Consider the following 27,102-nt stretch of genomic DNA (forward strand, 5'->3'; position numbering starts at 1 on the left):
ACAATAACAATGCATTTCATTTTGTGTATATGTATATTGGCTTGTCTTGGGCCAATATAAGTTAGTCATAGATTTGTTGTTGTTTTGTTTTTGTTGTTGGGTTAGTTTTAGGTATTCTTTTTTATTTCGATTGTGTTTGTTTATTTGCGTCATTTTGTTCACTTAATAATTACAATCATAATCATAAATATAAAGTGTAATAATTATAATTATGAAAAATAGCATTTTTCGTTTTTGTTTTTGTTTTTTGTATACAAACATTGCAAAATATTATTGAAAAAGTAGAAACATAATAAACTCATGTGATTTCAATGTTGAAAATCTTTGATGTTGTTTGTTTTGCTTGCGATTACGATTTACGACATGCTACTTATTGTTGCAAGTAGATTTCGAACATTGAAATATTACATAATATTTATAATCATATAATATATATATATATATAATTTGCATAACTTCAACATTTTGGTTTTGTTTTGTGCTTAGAACTAAAAGTAAATTTGCGTCTCAATAAACATAAATTTTTCATTTTTTAAACATTCTTCTGTTCATTTTTTTTTAACATTTTTGTTGCCTTCTTTTTAGCTTTTCGCTTGCTTGGTAACTTAGAAAATAAATAATGAAAATTGCCGCGAGAGAGAAACGTGAATTCCTTTTTCTCAGCAATTCGCTTTTTTATGATCTGCTGCTGCCCGCCTTAGTAGGCGTGGTTGGCAATGAACAGGGAACCGGAACCGGAACCAGCGCTGCCAGCAACATATTTGCCCAAAGAGGCATCGCCGTTAGCCTGAAAATGAGAGAGAAACAAAGAGAGAGAGAGAGACAGAGGAGGGGGGAGAAATATTAATTAATTTGCCATTAAAATAATACTTTTCAAGTTTTAATATACAAATTCCTGGACCTGAACTAAATGCTCAGCCTAAACTTTCGACTTGTGCCGTGATTTCTGGTATGACTCACTGAACCGTTAACTGTGCAGAAGAAAGTTGAGTCCCAGCCTTGCCAGCGGCCATTTTTCAAACTTTTACGCATAACCCGAAATATTCAACCACCCACAACACACGTTGGTTACTTTACGTAATTTCAATTTGCAATTCCCCCTAAAGTAAAAAGTTTATTCGATTACGGTTAATTGTGCTGCAAACTCTGCCAGACCCCAAAGGGGAAAAAGTTTCCTCCTCTTTTACTTATGTCTCTGATCAAATTTGAGCACGTAATTCCTGTAATTTTGTATACGCATCGTTGTCCGACATGTCTGGGTGTGGGCGTGTGTGTGTATGTGTTTGAACGCTGATTCTTCAAAAGCCTCGCTGCAATTTACTTAGTTATAATATGTAATGGTTACGTAAGGTATAGCAAGCTGTACAGTTTGACAAGCATCGGATCTAAAATAATTTTTAGCAAATAAAGTAGTCTTAGCTAACAAGACAAATATGAACAGAGTTAAGGATTTTGAATTAATAAAATGAATATTTTACAGTTTGACAAGCATTAGAAGAGTTTAAATTGCAAATATCATAACAAATCTTGGCCTATTTTTATAAAATATATATTTACATAGAGTAAAAGGAACAGTTGGTCTAAGATATAAGCAAAGGATAAAATTAAAACTTTTATAACAAAAAAAATGTTTAAAATGAAAATGAAATAAAATAAAATAAAAATATATAAAAAAAAAAATATATATATATAAAAAATACAAATGAAAAATAAAATATAAAACTAAAATAAAAATAATATTAAAATTTAAAACTTGATTTTCATTAAAAGCTAAAAATTTCAAATGATTTTCTTTCTTTATATTTTTCAACATAAATTTATTCGCATTATATTTTTCTTGAGTTTCGAGAAATGTAGAAAAATTTTAACAGTATTTAATGAGTATAAATTTTTTATTATTAGAATGCTAGTTGTAGGACTATATAAGGTATGTGTGCGTAACTCCATTTTTGGCGCAGGACTGTTGGGGCTTTGGCTCAGCGCAGTTGAGCCAATTGGAGTCAGATTGCAGCCGTTAGGAATTGCATTTGATTTGTTTTGTTTTTAGTACTTGTGCTGGGCAACAAACAAACTGGCTGAGGCCGCGAACGAGGGTATCGAACCAGCCACGTATTTGCCTTGGCAGGCGAGTGCATTGGCCTAAGGATAGCGAGGATAAACATAAGGAAAGCAGGAATAGGTTTAGGGATTAATCGAAAAATAGCGTGCAAAACGAATTACAAACATAAAAGCAAAATTTCAAATATTCAAAAGATAAATGAAATATTTGTTAATGATAAAATTTTATTTTAATGCAAAATGTGTTAAGTATTAATGAAATAATTACAGAAATTAGTTCAGTCAGAAAAATAACTTCATTTAGATGAAAATTGTGCGAGAATTATAAAAATTAGCTTATATAAAAAATTGATAGTTAAGTTAAGCAGAAATGAGAAAAATAAGTTATTTATTATTTTATTTAGATAAAAATTGTGTGTTAATTTATAATTTTATTGAAACAGAAATTAATTTATGGAATACGAATTGAGATGGAACAATTAGTGTAAATAGGTTTAGGGAAATGAACTTTTGGAAACGTATAAAAAGGAACAAATTTGAATAGAATTTTTCAGTTTTTATTTTAGTCTTGCATGCCGAAGGTTAGGAAAGGTTAGGATAGAAGCTCTTCGTATAAGACTGTATTAATGAAGACTTTCGGGAAATAATTTAGTAAAATATTTTTAATGCATACTTGTCATTTTGCGTATATAAAATATATATGTAGAAAAATATTATGAAAAACTAGATAATGATCTTGAAAAAATTACTACGATCACATATAACATTTTGAGTTTTACGCTTAGCAAAACCGTACACTTCATAGACCTTTCGATCCTCTATATAGCTAGATTCTTGGCCCACTTAAATCCATTTTGCTCCATTTAGCCCCTTTCAAGCGAACGCATTCAATATTTATGATTCTCGACATGGAGCTCAGAGGTTCCGTCAGCTCCCTTAACAGAGCCAGCCACATAACAGCCGAAAGAGGCATGTCCATTAGCCTAAATGAGGTGTGATGGGTTGTTGAGGTTTGTTAAATGATTTGATTAATGTGGCTTCTGACACCTGACAGGCCCTTGCGAACATTCAAGGTCTTGACTAACCCAAACTACAGCTAAGCCCAAACTCCATTTAACCATAAAATTTGGAACTCACCTTGGCGCGGTTGATGAGTTCTTGCTGGCCAGCACCAATGTTCTCTTTCTTGCCACCCCAGGCGCGCAGGACAGAGGCCTGCAGGGCACGACCGTATGAGAAGGTCAGCTTCCAGGGACGGGGCGCTGGAGCATTGTTGATGGCGCTCAAGTTGACAGATGCCTCCTCCTCGGACTGACCGCCCGACAGGAAGGTAATGCCTGTACACAGCAAAGATGCGGTTAGCCAAATGGGTCAATGTTTAGAGGTTTATGTCATGGTTTCTTTACCGGGAACAGCGGCGGGCACAGTGCGGCTAAGGGCCGTGACTGTTGCCAGGGCAATCTCCTCGGGTGTGTTCTTCTTGGCGCCCTGGCCAGCGGTGACCATGTTGGGCTTGAGGAGCGTACCCTCCAGGTAGACATGGTGATCGCTGAGGGCCTTGTAGACGGCAGCCAAAACGGTTTCAGTGACCTTCTGGGCGCGGTCCAGATCATGATCGCCATCGGGCAACACCTCGGGCTCCACAATTGGCACAATGCGCTCCGACTGACAGATGGAAGCATAACGGGCCAGCACATTGGCGTTCTCCAGGATGGCCTGGTAGGATGGGGTGTTCTTGCCAATCTTGAGGACGCAACGCCACTTGGCGAAGTCGCATCCCTCCTTCTTGTACTTGGCGCAACGCTTGGCCAGATCATCGAGACCCTGAGTGGTCGACTCATCCTCGGAGCCCATCAGATTGACAACACCAGTGTCGACCTTTATTCCGGGAATGATGCCCTTCTTCTTCAACAACTGGACGAAGGGAGTGCCATCATCGGCCTTCTGGTACACAGTCTCGTCGAACAAGATGACGCCCGAAATGTTGTTGGCCAATTTATCGTCAGTGGTGAACAGGAGCTGGCGGTAGGCGCGACGGTTCTCGTCGGTATTCTCAACACCAATATCCTTTAGGCGCTTGCCCATGGTCGAGACGGACTCATCGGCGGCCAGAATACCCTTGCCGGGGGCAACGATCTTCTGGGCAATCGACCTGAGCTCGTCCTGCAGCTCCTTGCTGGGATAATTGAAGTAGGTGGTCATCTTTGATTTTTGTGTATAGTTCTGAAATGGTCCATTTTGAGTTTGATTTTGGGTTTTACTATTGAGTGGTAATTTAATGCAATAGACTGATTGCAAAACTCGGAACGTGTAAACATGCATTTTTGCTCAAATTGGAAAGAAATGCGTTCTCTCTCTACTAAGAATTTAGACACCGTTTTCAGTTCACGATATTCGCTTTAGATGTACATAAAAATATCTATATATATATATAAGTATGTGTATGATAAAGCCGAATTTGTTATTCTCAACCAAAATATTAAAAAATTTGTTATACAAAAAGACTACGTGTGTCCGAAAACTGTATTAGTGTACATATAAAATACATTTTTATCAATCAAATGGGGCTTAAGATTTTGAAAGCTTTGCAAACGCACAGCTGTTTTCAGTGACTAACATCGCTCTCTCTTTATCACTTTGTGAATAGAAGAGAGCGTCAGCGCACGCTTGTTTGCAGCATTTCACAAGCATACACAAAATGTTGCGGAGCAGCGCTAACAGCAATGTGACCAGGCACACACATTTGTGCAAATTATAGAAAATAAACTAAAGCTTTGCGCACATGTATAAATTCCCGATATACATAAAATGTTGCTTGAGATGGAGCAATAATGTTGCCAAGGCATTTGCAGCTCTGTTAAATGTTGTAATGAAATGTACTAAAAGTTTCACTTAATTAACATATATTGATAAATTCATATTTATAAATTTATTTATTTATGTATATTTATTTTCATTCGTTCCAAGTATTTTCAATTTCCCCTTAACTTCATAAATTTATTCAGACTCCTAAAAGTTGAGCGAGATTTCATCAGCACTCATCACAGTTTTACAATAAAAGCAGCCCTATTGCAACACACTTTACTAATTACTGAGTATTAGTCACTAATCGCACAGATCTTTATTTAATTTATTTATTTGTGTTTTTACTCTTGAATAGATCGACCAACCTCGACAATGCTTTCTGAGCAACTGAGCCAAGACGCAACTACGAACTCAACTGCAGCATCGACTGATGTAATCAGAGCGCTGAGCGCGGCAATTCAGTGAGGGCAAATGTAAAACACATTTCGGTGCAGAAGGAGAGTGGGAGTAAGAGAGAGGAAGAAAGAGGGCGAGGAGAGGGGGAAAGTTGTCGTCTACTCGACAACTGTGACGTTCACTTTCACTTTCGCTGCGTGGCGTGTGCGGCGCATGCTTAAAACTTTGACATTGGACAAGGTCACAGGCAACATGTTGCCGCGGCGAATTTGTGACGTGTTGCTTACGAATCGGTTAAACAATCATAAAGCGCGTGTGGCACAAATGAGAGAGAGAGAGAGAGAGAGAGAGAGTGAGAGAGAGAGAGAGATAGAGAGTAGTAGAGCACAAGTGTCATATAGAGAAAAAGTTTTAGATACAACAAAGTTGCTACGATGCTTGCTTGACTTGTTTGACATTGAAAAGAAGCACGCACTACCGCACGAAAAGGTATACAATGTATACATATACATATGCATATATAGTGTATATGTATATAGGTAAATATACAAACTGATTAAAGCCTTAACAGCAGGGCAAGTGCAGTCTAACAATTGTTGACTTGATAAATATTTGATACATTTGACAATATATTGCTCTAAAGTTGCGATTAGTTTTTAGTAAAGCTGATTCACTTAGTTTACACACACCTACACGAGCCGGCAATCTTTCGAAAACTGAACTGCAGCTAAAAGAAACTCAACGAAAAGTTATATGAAAACAAAAAAGAGACGCATGATAGCAGACAAAGGGAACAACAACAAAAACAACATAAATTAACGCTATCAGAAAAAAGACACAAGCGCACACACACACGTTGTATGAAAATAAAATAGACACATGTGTACACATATCGCATAATGGCAGCGGCTGCGAGTAAAAAAAAAAACAAGTTGATAAAATGACGAAAAAAGAACAAAATTAAATTTTCGAAAATTATGGAAGCTTTGGAAGCATCAAAATAGTCTGCTGCCTGCGCTGTCGTCAGGCGGTTAAACATTTAACCTTCGACTAAAAAAATAAAAATAAGCAAGCGAGCCCCCCCTCATTTCACTATGGCTTAAGTTATGCTTATCTCCCAATCCGACCCGTTCGGGATGTTTTCGTAGCTGCTCGACTCAATAACAGGCCCGGCCTCCCAGACAAGTAGCAATAGGTCAAAAGAACATAAACACGAACTGCGTCAGCAGCTCCAAAAGAAACTGATGATCCAAAGGGCACGCAGAAGTGTGGTTGAGAGAGAGAGTGTGTGTAGAGAAAGTGAAAGAGAGAAAGAGAGAGAGGGAGAGAGCGCGTGTGTTTAAAGGGCGTTATATTGTGAATGAATAGGAAAAGCTGTAGCAAGAGTTTTGGAATAACTGAGCTGAATTGAAAATTAATATTAAATAATTATAATAATATATCACACATAATAAACAACGAGGTTACTCTATTTGATACATATATTTTTTTGCTTGGCAGCTAGTCTTCATAGATGAAATTTAAGTATTTCAGTTATTAGATATATATATATATATATATATATATATATATATAATCGCATATATATATATATATATATATATATATATATATATATATATATATATATGCGATTATATTCAATTCAATACGCATGTATATTTTTTGCTGCAGATAACATTGGAAGCTTCAAGCAGCGAAATCGTTTTCATTCACAAACTTGTTTTTTTGCGCATTTCAATTTAAGGGTAGTTAGCGTTACTTATTTTGTTATTTATGCTCATCTTATACGCTTCTTAAAATACTCTTATACTGACTATTTCTCTCTCTATCGTTGTCTCTGTTCCTCCCCACGGATCACTATCTTATGTAAAGCCATAGAACAAATATTCTTTTTCTTCATTTCTCTCGTGCTATCTCGCTTTCTCCCGTTTCTTATTTGTTATCATGTGCTAGAACAAAAGGTTTCTCAATGCTGCATAGCAAATGTCAATTGACGATGTCAATAAAGACGCCGCAATGACGACATTTAATTGAAAACTAAACGAAAGCTGATGAATAGATGCAAACTGACAATTATACATGATCATCTTATAAATGTGCTATGTATGTATAAGACTTGGGGCGACTATTTATAAAGCAATTTGCAGTTGAAGCGCTGCCAACAAGCAAACGAACTCAAGAGTGAAAATTTAGCTAAACATGTGGGTGGGGGAGGCGGGCTCAGCCAGTTAGACTGGCAGAGCACCGTTATACGATAGCTGAGAGCGTACTCAAGTTTCTTATCAACATTCAGTTGCATAGGTCAACGACGTTTCTTTATCGCAGCCAATGGAAACAGTAGAAACTTCAAGAGGAAATCGTAAAATAAGTCTAACTCATAACTAACAAGAATTTATTTTCCAATTAGAGGAAATTCCAGTTTGAAAAAATAGCACACACACGCAGGCAAACTACGAGAGCTTTCTGTAACTTTTTTCAGCTTAAAGAAACTGCAAAAAACTATTACGAAACCAACTTGGGTTGAGAACGAAAAAGTATTGCACTGATATAACCAGATTACGAACTGCACTTTTTCCCCCTTAATTGCTCTTTTTTATTTATATTTTATATTTATTATTTTTTTCACACACGTTTGCACAGACACACACTCACCGATCTGGAAAATGAAACTGTGTGGGTGTCTTCGGTTGCTTTGCTCCGCTCTCTGCTGCTTGGCTACCGGCTGGCTCTGCTGCTGCTGCTGCACTGGAGTTGAATTGGCGACGCTTTTATTTTCGGCTCGCGGCTGCGGCGGCGAGAAATTCCAAAGCGAAATAAGTAAAAGACAGCCGAATGTAAAACAGCGAAACGTCAAAAGGTTGTTTGGAGGTCGTTCGGTGTTGCCAAATACGCGCGAAACTTTGTGCCTAAATGTAAAATACCAAAAAGCTTTTAGTATCTAAAAGCCTATGAAGAAGCTTTCCAGCGGGTTTGTGACTAGCGCAGCATTTGCATATCTGCGGTAGAGCTTATTTAAAGCTTGCACTGCTTTCCAAGGTAATCTAATCTAGTGATGGCATTGAACTGCACTGCTTTGCACTGCTTGGCCTGTGGCGCTGCATTTTGAATTTAGGAAGTAATTTAATGAAATTTAAATATGATTTTAGATCAATTTTAATATATATATTTTATAAAAAAAAAAAAACATAAAATGCATGATGTAAGCATTTAGCCATTATATATTTTTTGAAATATTTTTATACGTTATTTTTCTATTTATTTATTTTTAAGTTAAGTTGGGATTGATTATGATTTGAAGGGCCTGCGATATATAATATATTCTAGAGCTTTTTGGCTCAAGTCACCAAATTTTTGGTGCACATCCTACCAAGAGATCGAGACAAGGAATCTGTTCCTTTTTATTTTATTTGGAGTATTTTAGTATATATTTGAGGTATTTCTGTGCCTGTACATTAGGCGTACATCGTCTTATTGAAGACATACATAATTATCTTATGAGAGTTAAGTTAAACCTTTCTTTCTATTAAATGTATTTAAAAAGTTATTATGAAAAGTACGGTTTCAGTGCCGCAAAACTGAATCGTGAAGGAATCGTTATTGAAGAAGGCTTACACACAAAAGATTGACCATTAAACTGCGTGCCTCCCTTTGGCAACCATCGCAGACACTAACAACAATAACGAAGCACTTGAAAACATGCCTGACCTCCAGCAACGTGGAAGGACTCAAGTCTGTTGACTAACTGCTTACGGAACAGCTGATGAAGCGAAACCACGAAAATCCCAATATTTATCAAGTATATTTTCGTAGATTGAGTGAAAGAGAAAAGTTGGCACGGACTCTCCTAGCCTACGGATTAGTTAAAGGAATTCCGTGATGGGTCAAACTAGAATTGCCAATTAAATCAATGAATCAGTTAATTTTTTCGCTTTTGCTCAATTGCAGATATCCTGTTCTTGTGTCTTCGTTCTGCTCTTATCTAATGCATAGGCCGACAGCAGCTTCACTCAAAGATGAGGAGGAAAGCGGTAAGTGCTCTGCTCTCTGTGGTGCTGGCGCTCTCAAACATTGAGCTCGTTCGGCCGCTTCGTGCGGTCTTCGTGTTGCATGGGACACTTGTCCCACTGTGCGGCGAGCTGTGTTCCACATTTGTCGCCAGTTTCAGTTTCAGTTCAATTTCGTGCGTCGGCCGGATGAGTTGTGTGGCAATCGCGCGGCTTTTCAACAACCACACGTGTTGCATTCGCCTCACAGGCAAACTCGCATACACTTACGTACACGGACGCACACAGACAGACGCACTCGCAAGCACGCAGACGAGCAAATTACGTTACGTATACGCCGTGGCTGCCATTGCCCTTAAGGCGGCAAGAGCGACAACAATTACGCGACTTTCTTGTCGTGTGTGTGAACCAAAGCAAGAAAATTATGTGAATTATAAGTGAAGTGCAAATAACAGCAACAGCAGCAGAGCAAGGAAATCGAAAACAAAACAAAACTGAAAAGAAACCTAAGAAAAAAATCAAATAAAACGAAAAAGAAAAGCAACGGCGAGACGACTAACAAGCGAAAGCAAAGTATTAAAGCTTAAAGTCACTGAGCGTCTAGGCGGCTGAGCATGTTAAACGCTTTGCACAATTCTGGTAAGCGTCCAGGCCCATAAATTGTAGCCCACAAATATAGAAACACACGCACACTATATCTATGTCTGTATGTATTATTTATATACCTTATACAGACGATATATATATAGTATTTATCTGGCAAAAATTGAGGGCCTGCGGTTCATATGCAGATTTTGTTGTTATTGTGGTTTTTTTTTCTTTCGTGGCAACCAAATTCGTAATATTGAGATATTGATGATTGCTTCGAGCAGCGCCCCGTTTCCATCCTGCCCCACATCCTGCCTGGCTGCGGCTGCGGCTGTGGCTGTGGCAGCCACTTCATTAATATGCAGCAGGCGACATGCGAATGCTGTGCGTTGTCAAGTCGCCCGCTGCCCAACCCCAGCCAAAAAGTTCTATATAACCAATACACACACACACACATTGACTTTAAATGGCACACACACAATGGGCGTGTGTGTGTGTGTGTGCGAACCTTTCGCTTGTCGTCTGCATTTGTTGAAATGAGTATCCCATAGCTGGCTGAGTTCGTCCTGCCTCTTGCTAACGATAATGTTGATTCTTGCCTTCCGCAACAATTTGCTTTGAACTTTGAGCTCAGACCGCAGACTGGCCCGCAGTCTTTATATTGCGCTTGTTGTGGCATTTGTAAAATGCTTGTTATCTCTCACCAGGTGCTTAGGGGGCGTTGCCATCGTTTGAACTGTCCACACTTGCCATTAGGGCAGAGCGTCGACCTGACCTCGACTTCGGAAGAGCCCAATTCCCTAGCTGCTACCTTAGTAGAAAATCTATCAAAATGTTTTAGCCATTTGCATTTTAATCATTTATCGTAATTAATATCGGCTTTGTTTTTATTATTGTTTACCCTGAGCCACTTTGGCTTTAACTCTGGACGGGTATTAAACTAAATTGACCGCATCAGCTTTGATTGTTATTTTACTTAAATTACTAATTCAAATTAGGAAGAATTTATATACTTAAAAGAGAAGATAATAAAGCTCGGGAAAAGGCTATGTAAAATTTAATATTCATATGACTTGCCCCAATAGCTTTTTTATTTTTATATAGATTCCTTGTATGGCGCTTGTGTTGTTGCGTTAGTTTGAGACTCTATTATGTTAGCTAACAGAAGATGAAATCCTTATCGAAATTTAATAATGAAAATGGGTTCCGCTTTTGTTTTTGAAATTTGAAGTTGATAATATATATCGAAAATATTTCATATGCTTTAAACACTTCAAGCACTTCCAATCAATGTATCACATGTCACAAAATTAGTAATTATTTTATATAAATTAATTTCAATGTAAATAATTGGCTATTGAATTACTTAAATCAATTTAAAATCAAATAAACACGTAAAATTATTCTGCATATAAATTATACAAATTACAGAAAAAATAACTTAATTTAAATGCGGGGCAAGTAAATAATAAATAAGAAAAAATTGTGAATTATATGTATGACATTATCAATGAAATGCAAGCATTAATCACGCGGAAAACGGCAAATTAAATTATAGAATTAAATTATATTATATCCCTGATATTTTTCATTTATAATACTTGCTGGCGATGGGTAAGCCCTTGAATTTAATAAAAACTATTTAGGCGAAACATTCCTTTGATTGCGGTGAGCACTTGTGTGAATCGCTGGCCTTTTTAAGCCTTTTAGAAATTTCTGTTTTTTCAAGCCGTGCATAAATTATGCCATAAAGAAACAAAAGGGCAAAGTACAGAATGCCAAGGCAAATCAAACAACGACCAAATGTTGTAAAATTATTTCAATTCATTCTTACGCACGCATGCCTTTGGGTCGCAGCTCCTTGGTAATTGGCATTGTATTGCTGCGGCTCTCGCATTTGTTTGCCTGCGCAAGAATTTTATTTTACTGCCAGCGAAATAAGCAAGAAAATAAGTTTAATACATTATATACATATAAAATATATATATATATATATATATATATATATATATATATATGTGGGTGTTTATTTTTTTTTTCATATTTATATATATATATATATATATAAATATGAAAAAAAAATAAACACCCACACAGCGCACAACATCAGCTGCTGCTCTGAGTTTTTACTTATTTCGCCTAAATTTTAAGAGTAGGCAACGCCGTTTGTATTAGGGGTATGCCTGCATTCAATTAATGTACGCCGTATGCTCATTTTGATTTCGCTTATTGAGAGTGGCATCAGATTGGCATTACGATAAATATATGGCTAAATATTTCGTGCTCAACTTTCACTTGATTCCTTGGCTTAATCATTTGTTCATTCAAGGGAGAGAAATGTTTGAGCTATCATAATAATTTATAGATAATAAAAACATGCAAAATAAAATATTAAAAAATGCAAATTAATATAAAAATATAATAATAAAAATAAAATAAAAATAAATATAAAATAGAATAAATAATAAAAAAGAAAATAATTGTAAAATATATAAATAAATAAAAAAGATATAGTTTTTATTTCTATTTATTAATTTAAATATCCTTATTTAGCCAAAATTTAAACAAATAAAATGCATAAATATATTATAAAAGTAGTTTTCAGTCGTTTTTATGTGATGACATATTGTATAGAATTTATATATAATAAACGAAAAGCAAATTTGAAAAGAATTCTTAAGCTGGCTTGGGCGCTGTTTGTGCGGAACAAAGATCAGCTCTGGCTATTGGTTTCCAATATTTCTTGAATTCGCTTTATGATGCTTATTAAAATGGAAAATTGTTGTAAGTCGAGCAGATGTGGTTACTTGAAGCTTTGTATGAAGCGCTGCAGGCAGCGTGTTATTATTGTTATTATTATTATTATGATTATTATAGCTAGGCATTCAGAGAAGCGAATTTGTTGCTGGTAGACACGGTGCTGGCATTTGCCTGGGTGCAAGGACTCGTGAAGCCCCCAAGGAATGCTCGAGCTGCGGAAAGTCAAGGCGTGGAAATTGCGAGGCAAATGGAAATTCTGTGCGACTGATGGCTGGCAACAATCCGTATTGAATGGAATTTGGCTGCTGAATGAATAGCAAGCGAATGAATAAGGGCAAATGAAAAGAAGCACCAGAGCACAGGCAACAGGACCAGCAATTTCTGGGGCTGCAGTGGCAGTGCGCGGGCAAGGGTTGCATCGTGTTTGATTATAAATAACGTTAAGTAAGCGCACATGAATGCATTTTGATTGTCTGTTGTAGTTTACGGCACGTTTCCTTTGCTTGCCATGAAGGACGACAAACTCGCTAGTCCTTTGGCGACTCAGCTCAGTCGCTGTGTAACTTCCTTAAATGCAGCAGTAGCAGCAGCGCTAATGTCGCAGGCAAAGAATATTTTTATTATTTTTTATTTATTCGCTTGCCACTTTGTATGAGAATCGCAACTGCAGTCAGGACATCGTAAGCGACATCAGCGACGTCGCATTTCCTTGCTGCAATTTTGCAACGCGCGTTACGCTTTTCTGCTACTTTTTTCGCCTCCTCGTCTTCTCTCTCTCTTCTTTTTTTGTGTACGTCGGTTATGCGCCGTTCTTTTTTGAGGCCATGCAAAATAATGTTTTATATGTTGCAATAAATGTACGAGTCTTCGCATTCCAGCACGGCGTATAGCACAGCGCACAGCCCAGCGCACCCACTTCCCTTATAGTCGCATGACATTCCCATGCCCATTGCCATTCCTTTTCCCCTTCCTTTTCGCATTCGCATTTACATTTGCGGAGGCAACGCGCATACGCAATGTTGTACGCAGTTATCCTTGCGCCCATTTTGTCTGGCTCGACTATGTTTGCTTCTGTGCTGCCCACTTGCCAACTGGCAGGCAACCGAATTCGGTGATCTACTAGCAAACTCCCAGAAGTAAATACACTTCAATTTCCACAAAAGACTTAAAAATATTGCAATTTACTGTTATTTGTGAACAAACAAAACACAAAATTTTTTTCCCTCAGGAAGAATATTTTTTTATTTTACAATTCCTTTATTCAAGCCAGCATATAGGCATATCTTTTTATCTCTTTGCCGCAGGCACGATTTCTGTGTCGTATTACTATATCGAGTAGCAAATTGATTTCAAAATGTATTATTTATTATTACTATATAAGCTCAGAGCTACAATAAGCTGTTAAATCTCTTCAGTCTCCAGTTCATATATTTTTTACTTAATTTCTCAGTAAAGAATTGCATCTTACTATAAATTTATCTAAAGACAGTTAACTTTATGATAGGTAAGTAGTATCGTGAGCTCTAGAAAATGTAGTTCAGAATATTAAACTAAATTGAGCATATAGCAAGGTCTGATATGAATTGAGGTCATACATCGTATAAAGAATATCGTATATTTCTTTTAAGATTATCAGATTTCAGCCGTAATAGCTTAGTTTGCATTTTGGTTTATTGTTGACAAAGACTTCAAATATTTACTAACCAATGTGATATTAAATTTAATTAATTTTATTTAGGTAACTTTGGTTTAAATCGCTCCTCGGCCTTGGCAAAATTTGATATTTTGAAATATTTGATGCAAAAAATGTGTTTAATTAAATTCATATTAATTCAAGTTGATTTCCCAGTTCATTTGTTGCTCGGGTGTTGCGTGAAACCCTAATGCATTCCAGTGGGATTCCCCATTTGCATTGCTTAACAAAGGAACTGAATCGAATGACAATTTAATTAAAGATCAAATGTTGAGGCCCTTTTCAGTTTCAGTCGGGGACATAAATGTTTAACGAAGCGTCTGAAATTTTTGATTTTTGCACTCGCTTTTTGTTTGTTTGCAGCTCGATTGTGTTGCTGTTAACCCAATGGGCGCTCATTTGGGACCCTTGTGTATCACGAATTGTTGTTGTTGCTGTTGCTGTTGGTCCTGTTGTTGTATTAATAATTCGTGCGTTGCGCTTCTGTCACGTTTCGCAGGACAAGCAACTCGCAGCGCGTTGTCGTTGTCCTTGTCGGCGTCCTTATCGACTTTGTCAATTTTTTGCATAATTTTTAGCTAAAGCAAAATGTTAAAGATGCCAGCAAGATATAAGTGTGACAGAGAGGAAGACTCGGACGGCAGCGGCACATAAGATATGCTCACTAAAGTTTGTCGAGTGGAATGTTTTCATTTTTGTGCTCAAGCAACAGACCATAAAAATCAACATACGAATTCATGCCTTCCGACTCTGTCCCTGTCCCCAAGTCCGCCTTTGCCACGCCCTTTTCCAGTCCCCTACACACATGTTTTTTTCAGTCTATTTGTATGCTCTACAAAATGCACATCAGCAGATGCCATACGAAGTTTGTGCAAATGAAAAACTCGTGAATTGCATAAAATAAGAAATAAAACAAAAGAAATGAAGATATACAAAATATTTGAAAATTTGGCATACGAATGGCAAGTTATCAGAACTAGATGTAGACGCTGTGATGAAAAACAGAAAATTACTTAGAAAATGAGATTATCATCGCAATCGAATTAATGTGCTGCAAAGCCAAGACTTTGGCCTTTATCAAAATTCTAGACCAATTTATATTTTTTATAATGTAATTTAAAGCAAAACGTGATTGTTTGTCGATTGCAAATATTTCGATGCTGGAAATTTCTCCACGAGACAACAATTAAAATTGATTTAAAGAAATTCAGAAAGTTAAATATGAATTTAAATGAAACTAATATTTGATTGAACTTATTTCAGTAGGGCAAAACTCAAAAATTAATATGTTTTTATTTGCCATGTCCCACTAGGCGGACTTTAGAATTTATAGGTCTAGCTGTGAACACTCTAAACTGTGGGAGATAAAGCTGCTAATGATTAGAGTTCATAGCTTACCCTATGCCGTCAACTGTTCTGTATGATATCTTGTCATCAGCCGCCATTGATAAAGATGTTTATTTCCGTGGTGTCAGCAGATATCTTGATTATAATTTTGAATTATTTCATAGACGAGGTTAATCCATATTCTGTTGTACTATTTCTAGCTATTAAGGTGTAGAAGAAACATTATTTTCTAATTAATTTTTGACTACTATTAACTTAAATATCAGAGCTTATGTTGTAATATGTAATATCTCCCGATTTGACGCGAACGAGTATATATGTCTTTCACAATAAGTTTCACGTTTGGATAGTTTGTAGAGTTATATTATATTTATATTTAATCACCCTCACGAATATACCTGCTAAACATATTTAGAAGCAGGTATTATAGTAAAAAGTAGAGTTTTGAGCAATCTTATAGCAATTGAACAAACTTCAGATTTAGCTGCAGCGCATTAAAGTCTCGCTCTCCACAACTTCTGAGTTCCACAGTCTTTTGTTGGCCGATGCCATTCAGCGACTCGCACTCGAAATTGCACTCGCATTGCATCAACCTGCGTGCACATAAACATCTTTATATATGCATCACTTAAGTTGGAATTTTATTTTCTTGGCTTTCAGTTTTATATGCAGCTGACTTATGCATTAAAAACTATTAGATAACTTTAGTGTAGTTGAGTTCGCTGTGAGTTTTGCCGCTGGCCAAAAAAACTTTAATTTGACTTTTGCAAAGAAAATTTGTGAAAATGAAAGAAGGATATATATATATCTCAATGGGTTTTTGGGCGGCTATTTTTGGTGTAGTGAGCGCCGGTCAATACCCTCAGCAGCTGTCAGCAACTGTGGCTTACTCACATGCCACTGCAACCCTAGAATTGGCTTCAATTTCCTTTCAGCATTTTGTGTTTTTTCCTCCTTCTGCCGCTCACCTGTATTTTCACCAAAAAAACTTTATGTGGCCTTACTAAACTCGGGCAAAAGAAATGAAAAGCTGCAGAAAAAGTATTCGGCAAGTAGTTAAGCTGTCTTGCTCTGGCATTCACGTAGTGCTGTTGCTTGCCCCACTGCGCAAACTATTTAAATTCGGCGTTGGCCTTTTTTTTCCGTTGGTTGATCTGCACGCAAAAGTTTGCTATAAATAATCTTTGCATTTTTATTGTGCATTTTTATGCATTGAGTGCTCGGGCTCGATATCGGAGTTAGCTTGCAAATAAATATGAAAAGTTTTATTTATGTTAGCCGCCCGGGCTCAGCCGAGCCCCAAAAAGTCCGCTGGCGTTATATTTATGGCATTTGTTTGCCAACAAGTTTCAATAGCTCAATCACGCCATTGGCCCACCTAAACAAATAGAAACCTCATGCAATATTCCTATCCACTACTTCGCTCCACTGGCATTCCATTTCGATTTCAACTGGTATTTGACTTTCTTTTGTTTTGCTGCACACAGCTCGAACGACAAACATCATCAATGTGAGTGCCGCGTGGCTTGTGCTGTGCTGCTAGCTGCTCCTGGGGGCAATGAAATCGAGGAAGCTGCCCAAGGTTTGTGGCCTCAACTGCTTGACCTTACTCTGTATACCGCTGGTGTTGCCCATCCTAAGATGCACGGCCGCTGGCCCTGGCAGCGGAGGCAGCGGCAACGGCGGAGACTTCGACTATCGCTTGCAGCGGGTGAGGAACGTGCTGAAGGAAGTGCCCCTAATCGATGGCCACAACGACTTGCCCTGGAACATACGCAAGTTCCTCAAGAACCAGCTGAAGGACTTTCACTTCGGCGGCGATCTGCGCGAAATGGCGCCCTGGTCGTCGAGTGCCTGGAGCCACACGGATTTACGTCGTCTCAAAGAGGGCATGGTTTCAGCACAGTTCTGGTCCGCCTACGCTCCATGCTCCTCGCAGCATCTGGATGCGGTGCAGTTGACGCTGGAACAGATCGATCTGATACGACGACTGGTGCAGCTCTATCCACATCACATGGCCCTGGTCACCAGCGCAGCTGGCATCGAGCAAACTCATCGTACGGGCAAAATCGCCAGCCTGATTGGCGTCGAGGGTGGCCATGCGATCGGCACCAGTCTGAGCGTTTTGCGCATGTTCTATCAGCTGGGCGCACGCTATCTGACACTCACACACACCTGCAATACACCTTGGTAAGTCAATTATCGTGCATCCAGCGAGAGGGCAAAGCATTGACTCTGCATAAATGCTTACAGGGCGGACTGTTGCAAAGTTGACGAACCGGGCAAATATCCACACATAGGCGGACTCTCCATATTTGGCAAGGTGAGCTATAGAGATGAGTAGAAAGCTTTTAGTTAACATAAGTAAGTTATATTATATATTGTAAGTATTTCATATTCAAATTGGAAATATATATTAGACTACATGCACAGATGCTCTTTACATCACAACTTTTTCATATCTCTTCCACGTTTCGTACGGATTGTGGAGAAACGTTGCTGGCCAATACTAAATAACATTCAAAATCAAAAATTCGAGCAAATAATGAGATTTGGCAGAATGAGATTCAGGCGACACATGAAAGAAGAAGAGTCAAAATAAAATTGCGATTCGCTGGGAGAAAGTCAAATGGAGTCTGCAATGCCCACTGGCGATGCGTCACAATCACCCCCAACACCGACACCTACAAATATACATATAACTATATATGTACAAAGAAACGCTGCACTTCTTAAAACATTAGCCACATGAAAAGGGACTTCTTCCGATCGTAAATAAAATAATGTCCATTTTTTGATTAGCATAGAATTTAAGAAAAAAATTCGCCCCTTCATGTAAATAGTAGAGATGGATAAAAGTAGTTGAAAAAAATATATAACAAGAGTAAATTTTAGATTTTATAGACGCAAAAGTATTTCTTCCTTTTGATAAATTTTAATCTGACCTTAGCTCACATTAATTCGTGTGCTTTAGCATTGCCTTAACAAATACTTTTAGCCAACACATTTCTTAACTTTAAGTAATAACTTGCATTAATTCTCTTCTTATCCTACGCAGCTTGTGGTGAAAGAAATGAATCGCTTGGGCATGATTGTTGATTTGTCGCATGTGTCGGTGCCAACAATGTTGGATGCTCTGGCCACCTCCCAGGCGCCGCTCATATTCTCGCACTCCTCGGCGCATGCCATTTGTAATAGCTCTCGCAATGTTCCGGATCATGTGCTACAGCGAATTGTACGTAATGAAGAGCTCAGTTTATGCTGAACTGGACTTTCTATCTGGCTATCTTTTGCTTTTGCAGGCCATCAATGGGGGTCTGGTTATGGTTGCATTTTATCCGCACTTTGTCAGCTGCTCGGGTCAGGCGACACTGCATGACGTAGTGGGTAGGTTATGCGGTCTCTGGAATAACTTCTAACTGAAGTACTAACTTGTATTCCCCTTATGCATTTTTCAGCTCACATAAACCATATACGCGAGGTGGCGGGCATTGATCATGTGGGCATTGGAGCTGGCTACGATGGCGTCAATCTGTAAGTCAACAAAGTTTTAAAATAGTTTCGGAGTATTTTTTGAATATTTAAATGGTAGTTTCTTGGTATTTGATTGGTGCTTTTTGTTTGTCTGGTCTTTTTACAGCGTGCCCAAAGGCTTAGAGGACGTATCCAAATATCCGCATCTCTTTGCTACACTGCTCGAGTCGGACAAGTGGACAGAGGGGGATATAGCCAAGCTGGCTGGCAGGAATTTTATACGCGTCTTCAACGAAGTTGAAGCGGTGAGTAGTCTGCGCTATTCGTATGCCAAAAAAAATGCAGTTTTCGGTCATTTGGCATTCCATTGTTCATTTTGTGTGCATTGGCAACATTTTCTGCATGGCTTCGACTAGTTGTGTATTATACCTTGGGGATTAGGGCTTAGTCAGTGCTCTAGACAAAAGCACATTTCTTGGTCAACAAAAAACATGTCCTCCATTGAGCCAGTGCTCAGCTAGCCCGAAATAAGCCACCAAGAAGCTGATGCTGAAGTTGTAGCTGCTGCCGTCGGCATTCTCCAGCCCGCTTGTTATTGCACTTGGAAAATTCCTTTCAAAGGATAAAGAGAATAATGTGGCTTTGCACTGGAATTTGCACATACTTGGTGCGGATAGCAGACGGACCAAGAGCGGCACAAAACGAAATGGAGCAAGACTCTAGACTCTAGAGCGTCTCTGGCGTCGAAAAGACGCAAGTGAAATAATTTTAAAAGGATTTTCAAATGGTTATTCCGATATTTATACATGAGCATGACCAGCAGTCCAAGCAGTAGAAGCTGATGCAGTTTGTTTGCGGATGTGGTCAGCTTGTTTGCTATGTGCTTGGCTGGCCCGGATCGGCAAGCTTGCAGCTTCTGTTTGTGCCTTTTGCCAGCACAACTGTGGCTGTCACTAAAGCTGCTGTTGCTTCTCCTTAAGCAACATTCAATTTAAATCAATACGCAATGCTTGACTGTTGCACTCTATGCTTTTGTGTGTGTATATGTCTGCGATTGTGAGTCTTTTGAGCAGGCTACTCTATTCAGTACGAATGCCACTCAATGCTTAGCGCCATTCAGCCAAGTGTGCCCAAAGCGTTTGCTCTACAGTCGAATGACTGCCTGAGCCAACATTTTGGCTCTAACAGCTCTAACGGGTAACTATGGCATGTCAAGGATCTTTGTGCCTATACAAAAGAGTGTATATTTTTTTAAGCGAAGCAAACTGCGTGTCTTTTGAAGCCTTTTTAGCTACTTGTTCAGGGATTGTGAATTTAAATACGCATATTTAAGGTTGAAACAATTTATGATTTAATTGATAATCAGATAAGATTAAATTGGCTTTGAAGAAACATGGTTTTCCTTCTCTTGGTCTAAGAACTAAAAAGGAAACTAATATTCCATTTATATCCTCTCTTATTCGCAAGCCACTCTGTTATTATTGCTTTGGAAATAGCTTTTGTTAAGAAACTAATTCAAAATGTCCGACTGGAGTTTGTAGCTGAACGGCAACGGTCATTTTAAGATTTAATAACAAATATAAATCATACGCCCCCTTGAACTCGGCCGCTGTGGCTCGCATTTTATTGCTATTGCTCATTAAAAATCCCCCCCAGCCCAACTCCAACTGCCTCGCTCATAAGTTGCGCCTCACAAAAACGAGATGCCACAGTATTTTTAATTTCGCGCTTGTCTCGGCGTCTGCGAACTTTAATCATATTCTCTCTGGCTCACTGTCTGTCTCTGTCTCCGTCTCTGTATTGTCTTCTTGCTCTGCTCTGAGCCGTCTTATCTGCCTGCAACATTGTAATTAGTTTTGGAGCTCAACGCTTCTTTTCTATGTGCATTAAGCAAAAAGCAAACTAGTATATCCCAGCAATGGCTCCTCTATGTGATTACAATGCTTATTTTTATATACATACTTACTTAGTAGGGACATTAAAAAGTGTTGCCGGCTCTGGCAAAGCGGGTGATTAAAATCGCAGCGCTTTTATTGCGTTTTGCACTCAAAAACAATGGAAAAAAATATATATATTTCTATATATATTTATATTTGTATAAAGGGCAGCCATATAGTAAATATAAATATGTATTACTGGCTTTAGTGCTGTTTTATTATGTGGCATAATGCTCATTAAAATTTGTGCTCGCATTGTAATACTTTGCGTTGCTCTTTTTGCTATTTGTTGCAATGAGTAACTCAGCCACAAAGTAATTAAAAACGTTGCCCAAGCGCACATTTTATATTTGAGTATATATTTATTTTGTATTTTTGTGTGCTGTGTTGCTTTGATCTAAGAGCCTCCCGGCCAAAGGCTTGATAAAAAATCAGAGCGCTACTCCCATTTATTGAGCTTGGTGACCCGAATTCACAATAAAATATATATTATCGCAGCCAGCGTCGCCTGTAATGTAATTAAATGAACACAAAAACCAGTTCAAATGTTCAATTATTAGACGCTTAATGCTCTTTCCCCAGAGAGCGACCCCATGGACCCTGAGCACATTGCCGCAGTAGGTCAACAGGGAAAGGACTCTCATCTCTCCCAGAGTGTGTGTGTTTGTCTGTGCTTATATTTGTATTTGTGTGGGTGTCTGGAGTGGGCGTTGGCATCGTTGTGATAATTAAGCAAGTCATAGAAATTAGGCAAAAAGCCATTTTAATGATTGTCATCTCTTATGCACACACACACACGCATACAGATGCCCATTTGATACCCTTTTAATGCCGGACACTCACGAGTATGAAGCTTTCAAATTGATGTTCTTGTTCGCTGTTTGGGCTTTAATACGTTTGTTGCATGTATATTTTTTAAATATATAATTTCATTAGCTTGCCTGCCTTTAGTTTTAAGTTTATATAAGATAATAAATTGTTTTATTTGACATCATTTAATATTTTTTCTTTTTAAATCAAATTTTGAAGTAATTCTTAGGATATATAATAATTTAAACAAACTTTAAATATAATATAAAATTTGTATTTTTTGTATAATTATTTGTATTTTTTAATCACACTTTTTATAACATTTGGCAATGAAGATTCTAATTAATCAATCAGATTTACAGTAAATTTAATTATTTTTATATTGTATTCATATACATTGATCTACATTTTTTATTCAATAGAAGTATTTTTAATTTGTTATCAGTTTTTATATATAAACTATTTAATATTAAATTACTATTTAACCTTATTTAAAACGCAGTTTTAATTTTGAAGCGTATTTTTTTAGGCTATACAAAATTGCTTATTTTCACTAATTTTAGTTTAATCATTTTATTTTTTTTATGACTTCATCATATTATTCAGAATTTTATCTTATATACTATAAAGAAAGCAGAGTCTTCTAAAGTACTTTAAATTTTATAGAACGCCCACTAGCTAGCCGTTAGCCCATAAGTGTGGCGTAGTAGTGATAAAAATAAGCGAAATTAGGGCAATAGAGATTTGAGGCAGCTCATGGGAATGCCACACAGTTCGGTTCATGCTGTGGCGCCTCTTCAGTGCGACCCAACAACAACCACAAATGACTGAAGGGTAAGGGACCATACGCAGGGGTGAGTTGCTGATGGGGGTGGTTGGGCATAGTGCGGGGCAGCCATAGCCATGAACATGATAATTTTCTTGACGCCAGTTTTTATCTAGACAAAAGCAGAGGCAGCAGTGGCAGCAGGGGCTGCCGACGCAGTTGAGGCAGTTCAGCCAGTTCAGGGCCTTGTGCTTGTGTTTGTGTGTAAATGTATCTTTTATTTTAGCCTTTTATGCGAGTATCTAATGCGAGCATGGAAAGGCATTTGGCACGACACATAGCCCAGCTGGCGGCATTGGGCAGAAGTTCTCGGCAAATGGCAGCAATTTGTGCGAGACAAATTCATTTAAATATCCTTTAGCTGGCCTGTGTGTGTTTACACTCCCTGTGCGTGTACGTCTGAGTGTGTGTGAAAAGTGACCTTCTTACAATTGATTTGGTTAGCATGGAAATGGCGCAGCGGCTCTTTAACAGCCATTTTTGTTTTGAACTTTTCACTGAAATGTAACTGTGAACTGTGCTTTTCATTACTGCAGCTCAAAGCGGCCGGAAAAGCGCTGCCAAAGGCAGAGCCCACAATAGGACTTGTGGCATGTTGTGCGGTGGGGCGGTCTATGGGGGCGTGGCCAAAAGTGCAATGACTGCGTCTCACAGTCTGAGCCAAAAGCTGACGTTTTATTGTTGTTTGTATGTGGCACGCAGCGCGCATATAAAGCCTCATAAAAAAGTCGTAAATTCGATTGTTATACGGCTTACAAAGCACCGGAAATGGGCCGAGCGAGCTGGCTGTGCTTCTGCCCCACCCCCTGGTATTCCCCTTCGGCTGCTACCCTTCTCTGACTACGACGACTGCCTTTGCGTCCCAGCTGTGCGGCCTCTAAAGGTGTTTGGTGTTGAAAACAAAACATTTTTGTTGTTGTTGTTGTGTTTGCATTTTTGTTTTCGTCCTTTATTTTTGTGTTTTTTGCCTTTGCATATATTTTGTTTTATTGTGCCTAACGTTTCGCTTTTCCTTTACTTTATTTTTTTTTTGCACGGCATAAAATGTGCTTCAAACTTTTCTGTAAGGCACACACACTAGGTTGGCCAAAACAATCGCGAAAGGCTCGAAAAAGCTTCACTGTATGCTTAGAAGTCCTTTAAGGACTCGCTGTAATGTATTGCCAATACGGCCAGCGCATAGCCCTGTAATACGGAATTTACATATGAATAATTTAATGGCAATATGATTGCTTTATAAGTAGCTGAAATCCGTAAAGTGTAAAGATTTTTTTCATATAAACACGCTGCTGCAGATTGTGTGAATAATTGAACCGTAAAAAGTCACTAAACAAAGTTGATTTGCATTTTTTTAAAAATTGTTCAAGAATTTTCCGCAGTTTAAAGTAAAGTTTATTAGCGCCTGCCAAAGTGTTTGAACAATATTTTTAGGTGGAAAAATATTTGGAAAACAAATTTAAACAGTTATAAATAGAATTAAAGAGCTATTAAAGCAGCTAAGATACGACTCGCGAATTTTGCAATAATTTTCGGATGTTTAAAGTGCTTAAAAATAATTTTAAAAAAATTTATTTTTGACCATAGAAAATGAATATTAATAAGAGAAATATCCTTTTTTTAAATAGCCCAAAAAAAAAATATTCACAAATTTATTCATATTAATTTCAGTTAAGTACTATTCTCCCAGACATATTTTCCGCCTTTTTGGAAATTAATATTGCATATAAAAATTCACAATCATTTGAACTTCTTGTTTGAATAGTAAGCAGAAACTTTGATCATTTGCTTGGTATAGCTGAAAACTTAAATGGTTTACACAAAATTTGTGGCAAATGCCATAAATTTTCATTTCATTTTGCATGCGACTCTTGGCAGGCGCAATCAAACTTAATTCATATTGCGCATACGCCCCATAACACACAAGTTATAGTTGAAGCAGTATTTAAAATGTGTGCTTTATTTGGCTTTCATTACAGGTACGTGATCAAATGGACTTATTGCGAGTGCAGCCGATTGATCAGTCAATCCCAGCTGAGGACATTATGGGCAGATCCTACTGTCGCTATCAAGGACCAAGAACGTGATAATTTCTTCATATGTAAAGTTTCAGCATTCACACAAGCACATACACACATCAATGCCAAAGGCCAACGAACAGAGAGACAGAAGAAATTATGTCAAGCGTACGTGTTGTAAAGTGAGACTTGTTTTAGGTTAATTGACAAAGTTTTTTCGTCGTTACATGCGAGCATTTGTTTTTATAGTATATCTATGTTCAAGTTGTGTGTCACACACACATAGACACACGTTTAGTTACACCCACACACATGTACTTTGAATCTCTCAGACTCCACGTGGCAGCTGTTGCCAGGCAACATTGTGCGCAGCTGGCCGTGCACATAAACAAATACAAAGTGGCATAGGGGTGGCCACACACACAACTACACGCACACACACATACGCATGTCCACCCACCATATGCCCTCCTTCTGGCAGCCACTACAACACTGAGGTTACCATAGCTCAGCCAACATTGTGTAAATATCATTGTCATGTTTATTTTCATCTTTAGCACTTAGTGAGGCAAGGATCCGCAAAAAGAAAGCAGCAAAAAGCAGCGAATGCCCGGACAAAACCAAAAAGAATGAGCGTAAAACAAACGTACTGAAAAATACAAAAAAAAAAAACAAGCAAAAAATGAAGAAAAGACAAAAGCTGGTGAACAAACTAAGTAATAGGAAAAGTGAAAACATTCTAAGCCTGGATTCAACAAACGAAAACAAAAATGAAAAAAATTAAAAAAAAACAACAAAATATCGTCTATAAATGTCCTCTTTCAGGCGAAGAATATTGAAAGAGGTTCATTGCGTATTTTTTCTATGAAAAAGTTATTATTATAAAAATATTAAATAAATATTCAAATATATGCCTATGGAAACTATATTATGTGGCAAATTTCCCCTTTCTTTATAGAACATTTAATGTCATTCGAATTTCTTTATGTTCTGCTACGCTCAGTACAGTTGCAAATTCATTGAAATTTCTTATTAATACATTAGTTGATTACAAAATTTTAATTTTGTTATACCATTAAATTAGTTAAATTAAATTAAACAATTAATTGGTTAATATGTAATAACCAAGAAAAAAATCCACGCGCGATTCGCATCACTTGGCTTTTAATCATCAATTTTTAATTGATATTCAAATTATATGAACTAGGTATCGTATACTTAATAAATCCAAACAAATGTCAACCCGCCAAAATAAAAAGAACAACAAACAAAAAATAAATTCACAAATTCATTGAAAAGTTTACAAAACAAGGAAATTGTAAAGCAAATACTAATACCTAACATTAAATAAAAGCTAACAAAAATAAAAATAAAATACAATATATAATTGTCAAACTATAAATGTTTATGCCAGAACCATGAAATGAACATAGCATATTTCAAATATATATATATAGACTTATATATAAATAAATATAAATATAGAATTATTTACTTACATATTTTTTTAATAATTGAGTTCAGCAAAAATAAGTTCACAAACAATTTTCAACTAAAATGCGAACAAAGCTGCGATTGTTTGTTGGGCTTGGACTGGGGTCTCACCTGGTGCAGCAGCCGTTAAACAATTAAACAAAGAGAACAACAGCATTTCTTTTGTTGAACGAAAATACCAGAACATATTTAACGTTTAAGCGGGGCGATAAAAAGTGAAGGTTAAAGTAAAACAAAAACAAAAAGAAAAACAGATGTGATGAAAAATTTAATTATATGAATTATGAATATGAATTATATATTGTAATAACAATGATTATTTAATAGCTTAAAGGAAAAGGTTTACAGTATAACACAAACACAAACACAAAAACACACATACAACTACCGAAAGAGCAAAAAACACAAAAACAATGTTTAAACAATTTCTACTGACCAGCAGCAGAGGCTGAAGCCAGTTGTAAGATTTGCAACATAAGCGAAATAAATTTATTGATTTAATTGTACAACTAAAGATAAAAGATATTATTAATATACTTAACTGTACTCCTATAGATAATTCCATTGGAAAATTATATATATACTTATATGTTATGTGTATGGCTGAACTCAACAGAAGACAGAGTGATCAGCTTACTACTCTTGTAAATATTTGTATGAATAAAGAATTGTATGATTATGTGTAAGACATGAATTAATAATTATCATAAAACGTTGTGGATAATAACCAAATTGAGCATTCGTAAGTGTATTATGAATAAATGTCATAAATGGCCAGAAAAATAAAGATAAATACATTGAAAGTCTAAAAATCATGAATAGAGTTTGACTTTAGTTCAATTTTTAAATTTATGAAGCTTTTATCAAACTAAAGAACCGAGCTTAAGCTTGA

The 27,102-nt window shown here is 37.2% G+C and overlaps 2 protein-coding genes across 5 annotated transcripts; one reads left to right on the forward strand and one right to left on the reverse strand.

Annotated features, from left to right (window-relative positions):
* Positions 1-601: 601 nt before the first annotated feature.
* Positions 602-8,137, reverse strand: LOC111600252 (fructose-bisphosphate aldolase). 4 transcript variants are annotated; one of them, XM_023316297.2, is made up of 5 exons: positions 7,915-8,137; positions 3,465-4,281; positions 3,196-3,395; positions 2,065-2,139; positions 602-787 (listed from the first exon to the last, which is right to left on the reverse strand). In XM_023316297.2, the coding sequence occupies exons 2-5, from the start codon at positions 4,258-4,260 to the stop codon at positions 698-700; spliced, it is 1,161 nt and encodes a 386-aa protein (XP_023172065.1). In that variant the 5' UTR covers positions 4,261-4,281; positions 7,915-8,137; the 3' UTR covers positions 602-697. The 4 variants fall into 4 exon arrangements, with proteins under 4 accessions (XP_023172065.1, XP_023172064.1, XP_023172063.1 ...); XM_023316296.2 differs by lacking the exon at positions 2,065-2,139 and having other exon boundaries at positions 7,915-8,136; XM_023316295.2 differs by lacking the exon at positions 602-787 and having other exon boundaries at positions 1,906-2,139; positions 7,915-8,136.
* A 1,317-nt stretch (positions 8,138-9,454) lies between these two features.
* Positions 9,455-25,326, forward strand: LOC111600263 (dipeptidase 1). Its single transcript, XM_023316311.2, has 8 exons — positions 9,455-9,905; positions 17,142-17,844; positions 17,908-17,977; positions 18,713-18,889; positions 18,957-19,041; positions 19,113-19,188; positions 19,295-19,433; positions 24,678-25,326. The coding sequence occupies exons 2-8, from the start codon at positions 17,213-17,215 to the stop codon at positions 24,783-24,785; spliced, it is 1,287 nt and encodes a 428-aa protein (XP_023172079.1). The 5' UTR covers positions 9,455-9,905; positions 17,142-17,212; the 3' UTR covers positions 24,786-25,326.
* The last annotated feature ends 1,776 nt before the right edge of the window (positions 25,327-27,102 follow it).

The sequence above is a fragment of the Drosophila hydei genome, unplaced genomic scaffold, assembly GCF_003285905.1.
Source record: "Drosophila hydei strain 15085-1641.00,03,60 unplaced genomic scaffold, DhydRS2 tig00000063-arrow-pilon, whole genome shotgun sequence".
In the NCBI taxonomy this organism is placed as follows: domain Eukaryota; kingdom Metazoa; phylum Arthropoda; class Insecta; order Diptera; family Drosophilidae; genus Drosophila; species Drosophila hydei.